Source organism: Tamandua tetradactyla, chromosome 20, assembly GCF_023851605.1.
Source record: "Tamandua tetradactyla isolate mTamTet1 chromosome 20, mTamTet1.pri, whole genome shotgun sequence".
NCBI classification, from domain to species: Eukaryota; Metazoa; Chordata; class Mammalia; order Pilosa; family Myrmecophagidae; genus Tamandua; species Tamandua tetradactyla.
Genome location: NC_135346.1, coordinates 59,411,135 through 59,415,773, shown reverse-complemented (window position 1 = coordinate 59,415,773; position 4,639 = coordinate 59,411,135). Strand labels below are relative to the sequence as shown.

General features: G+C 52.3%; 1 protein-coding gene across 1 annotated transcript; it reads right to left on the bottom strand.

The window, feature by feature from the left end:
- Positions 1–441: 441 nt before the first annotated feature.
- Positions 442–4,027, bottom strand: TMED9 (transmembrane p24 trafficking protein 9). The gene is made up of 5 exons (XM_077137800.1): positions 3,823–4,027; positions 3,592–3,692; positions 2,556–2,681; positions 1,951–2,097; positions 442–1,285 (listed from the first exon to the last, which is right to left on the bottom strand). The coding sequence occupies exons 1-5, from the start codon at positions 4,004–4,006 to the stop codon at positions 1,136–1,138; spliced, it is 708 nt and encodes a 235-aa protein (XP_076993915.1). The 5' UTR covers positions 4,007–4,027; the 3' UTR covers positions 442–1,135.
- Between the last annotated feature and the right edge of the window lie 612 nt (positions 4,028–4,639).

Sequence of the window (4,639 nt, the reverse complement as noted above, 5' to 3'; positions counted from 1 at the left end):
TCAAGGTCCTTGCTGAAATCCCTTGCTTTTGGTTAAGCCCCATCATTATCATTCCCACCAGCCCAGTGAATTTTCTGTCCTTCCCACAGCTGTAGCACTCCTCTGCTCAGTGGACACTGCCTTCCATTACCAGGCACATTCCTGCAGCACCCATGACAGTTGTCCACTTTTTCAGGAAAGGCAGGGAGGGCACTTCACAAGGGAGCTGGGGCCAAGGGAATGGTGTGGATTTGAGCTCCAACCCTACAATTTACATGTTGGGTGGTCTTGGGCAAGCCTACTATCCCCTACCCCAGGAAGCTATGGAGAGGATGGAAAGAATGCAATTCACTGATGGGATTCACTCTGGAATGTGAAGTACCCTGCCCACTGGAAAAGCCTCTCTGAAGCACCACGCTTATATCCACCAAATGTAGAGTAACTTTACATAGAGTAACAAAATGGACAAGAAGTTAATTTTTTTTTAATTGGGAAACCAATATAACAAACTTAAGAGTTATTGAAAATGAAATCAATAACGAAGACTCTGCAGGCCCCATCCCCAACCAGCACCAAGGCCTCTGCTTGACATATCCCCAGTTTCTCTAACCCCAGAAAGAAAAAACCAAATGAAGAAGCTGGAGTCACTTAACCCTCTACCCCACCCTCAAAAGATACACACATCCTGGATCAGCAGGCTGAGCCTAGGCTGAAATGAGGTACCCAGGATGGCAGGAAGTCAGAACCACATTTGACCTGCTTAAAATCCCAAGTCAGCAAAAGAAGGAAGACTGGCTTGCCCAACCCCCCAACCCCTACTTCCATCCCACCCCGGAAAGCAGCCCTACATCCCTGATCAATTAACACTGTGATTCTGAGGTGTCAATGGGGCTCCCAGTGGCTTTACCAGCCCCTGGGAGATTACTGCAAAGGGCCCAGAGCCCAGAGGAAAGGGGCAGGAATTTGTCCCACCACCTTCTAAGTAACAGCCAGCCAAACTGCTGCCCTCAGCTTGTGCCTGGAGATGTCGCTGGTCCCCCTCCCCTCCAGAGCATCCGTAGCTGGGAACGAGTCCTCCCGCCAGAGAGAAATCAGTTCCAGGAAGTCCATTCTCCCCCAGCCTGGGAGGAAGGATGGCCTGTGAGGCCTGGGATGGCTAAACCAGCTTCTTGGCTTCAAAGAAACTCTTGAGATGTCGCATCTGCCAGACACCAATGGCCACAAGGATGAGGGTCTGCAAAATAGACCACCACAGCACTCGCTGGTTGGTGCTCTCGCTGGTCTGCCGGAAACGCTCTTCTCGCCACTGTGGGAGGGGAGAATGAAGGAGAGCCTATGTTGGCTGGGCTCCACGTGGGCTGGTAGAGCTTCTGGGTTCCCAGCCCCCAAGGATGCCCCAGGGGCAGCCAGCTTTGCCCAGATTCCAGCTAAGTGCCTGCAAAGAGCCTAAGAGCCAGCCCAGGAGACCATCTGAGATTGTTTTCACCCTCACCAATCAGAAGGGCTCAGACAAACCCACTCGTTTTTCCCAGGTCTGTCTGAGGCAGTTGGAAGCTCTGACAACCCAAGGTCCACATTTCTACAAGGCAGTCCAGCCCTCCACTGGCACTGAGCAGCAGCTGTTTCTGTTTAGAAAGCTCACTGCCCTAACAGCCATCTGGCCACAGGGTAGCACATGGTTCCTGCCTGCCTCCTGGGCACAGGTGAGTCTGAGATGCCTGCTCATGGAAACAGTACCCAGGGGTAATCACACTTACTATGTGATTTAGGGCAATTACAGCCTCTTAGAGTCAGGGTCCCCAATAACAAAGGGGAAATAATAACACCCATCCCACCTCCTAGACTTGCAGTGAATGGTAAAGGTGCACAGCTAAGTCCCTTGTTGGACGTGGAGGTAGGGTCATAAAGAATCTGACATGCAGTTCTTAGCTGAGCCAGTAGGTAGCTACTGTGAAGAAACCCACCACTCACCCTCTGGTAGTTCTGCTCTTTCTGGATCTGCTCCACTTGTTCCACCAGCTGTCTCACTCGTAGCTGTAACTCACTCAACTTGTCTTTGGCAGCAATTTCTGCATAGTCATTGGCATGTTCACCCACCTGGATGTCCAGGTGAACCCTCTGGGGAAAGGCAAGGAAGATCAAAGGAATCAGGCAGCCCTGCTCTGTCCTCCTGCCAGGGACTGACAACTGACCCCCCTCCCCAATTTCCTTCATTTGTTTATTACCCAACACTAAGGGATGCTGAGCACATGGGCAAGAACCATGAGCCTAGACTGATGCTCTGACTGAAGGATATACCAAGAGCTCAGCCCCTGATGCTTATTGGAAACCCAGTTTTCTTAGGAGACACAAAGTCCTGCATGTTTATCCCACACTCACAGAACCACGAGTCCCCAGTCCTGACAGGGGCTAGATGCTGAAAAAGCTGCTAGAAGGGCGGGCTACAGTGGCACAGCAGACAGAGTTCTCGCCTGCCATATCGGAGACCCAGGTTCAATTCCTGGTGCCTGCCTTTGCTAAAAACTAAAAAAAAAAAAATTTTTTTAAAGCTGCTAGTCCCACATGGATCCACTTACCAGCATGCCTCCAGCAAACAGGGAGAACTTGGTGGAATTGGAGTGAAGACAGATCTGATGCTCACCCGGAGTGTGTGAGGTAAAGGTGAACCTGCCCTCAGAGCCATACTGCCGGGCCAGGATCACCTGTCGGAAGGGGAGGGTCTTCAGTGAGCATGAGGCTGTATTGATGGACTGGAAAGAAACTGCTGCAGGCCCTACATTCCATTAAAGTCGACATGTAGAGCCCTGGACACCTCTAAACACTAAATGGCCCAAAGCTGCCTGGCAGTAGCTATCAGATGCGTGCCTGAGAAACAGCAGAGGCCACGGTGAAGAGGCTGGTGTCAGGTTGGCAAGTGACTGCTCTTGGTAAGGACTGCCCTTCATTAGTAACTTATGCCCTTCAATTCTTTTGTTGTGAAACTATGTTTATTTTTCTTATCAAAAGTGACAAAGGGTGACAGTAGAAAGGGTTTTTTAAAATGTATTGTTTTTTGGTGATGAATACACAATTATGTCATGATACCGTGAGCCACTAATTGTATACCATGTATGGAATGTTTGTATGTTAAGAATGTTTGTGTTTGTATGTTGTTTTATCAATAAAAATATTCTTTTAAATGTGTTGTTTTCGTTGTAATGTCTTTATCCACCAAAATTAAAAGCTGCTCATTTTTTTGCAAAGTACCCTGTTCTGTGAAATTCTAAAATCTGGACGTCACAACTTTAGGGTTGATAACACCCTTTGATCTCCCTCACCAGTTACCAAACCCATTGCACCTAGAGGTACATTTCCGTTTCACAGACCAAAAAAGTGGCTCAGGGGAGGTGAATGAACTTGCTGGGGCCATGCACAAGTCAGGAGTAAGGAGTTGAGAGGAGGAGCTAGCACAGCAGCTGCCCAAATTTGGCCTAGTGTGAAAGCCCGGGATCTTCCCACACCACCAATCGTCTTTCCCAGTCTAGCTGATGCTGAAAGTAGGAGGGGAAGCACCAGCGCCCGCCGGAGCGCAGGGCGGAGGACTCGGTGGGGGTAAGGGGCTGGTTGGCTCACCTTGTCCTCAGGGTCCTTCACCTCCACGAACATGCCCAGCCCGGGGGTGGCCGGCTGGTACTCCTCCCGCTGCTTGTCGTACAACTGCGTCCGGTAGTTTCCTGGAGGGAAGCGAGGCGAGCCCCGGGTCAGAAGAGCGCGAAGCGGTTCCCCTGCACTGGAGACCTCCCTCGACCGCACCACCCGCCCCGAGGCCGCGCGCCTTAGTTCCAAATGCCCCTCACCCCGCACCTATGACCATGGTCTCGTCCGGAATCTCCTCAATAAAGCACTTCTTCTCCGTCTCCCCGATGTGGAAGTAGAGCGCGCTGCCACGGGCCGCAAACCACAACAACAGCAAGAAGCCCCGCGCCACCCGGCCCCGCGCCGCCCCCACCCGGGGCCCGACAGCCCGCAGAGCCTGCTCCGCAGCCATCTTGCCCCACCTGCCCGCGCAGCCGCCGCCGAGCGCGCCACGTAGCCCGGCCGCCACCGCCGCGGGGCCTGCCGGGACCGCGGGGCCCGCCGAGCGGACTACAAGTCCCGAGATGCTCCGCGGCATCGGCGCGGCAGTCCCTGATTGGGCCGCGGTTTTGGGACGGAGATGGGGGAGCCCCAGAATTGCAAAGTTCTTTCACTCGCTGCCGGGTGTCTGGTGATGATTATCAGCTTTTTATAGATGATGAAACTGAGGCAGTTTGTTGGGGGGAGGGTCGTGGACGAAATACGGGCAAAGCAGGATTCGAACCTGGAATCCCTGACTCTGCTCCACACAGCTTCGGCCACTCTTAATTTGCTTCTGTTTGCAAAAGATGCACTTCAAAAAACGACAAGCAATGGACAAATTTGCCCTCGAAGAAGTATATTCGAATAGTAAAGTAAAAGCCCAAATTTCCCTTATCATTTCTCCTTTGCCCCCAAATCCCATTCATTCCTTAAAAGTGGCTATGGTTATAAATCTGGTCTGTGTCCTCCCAAGCATCCCCCGCCGTGTAACACACGCACGCACACACGCACGCACGCTCCACGCGGGCTTACCTCCCGATCCCGGCCGCGGGGGCTCGTCTTC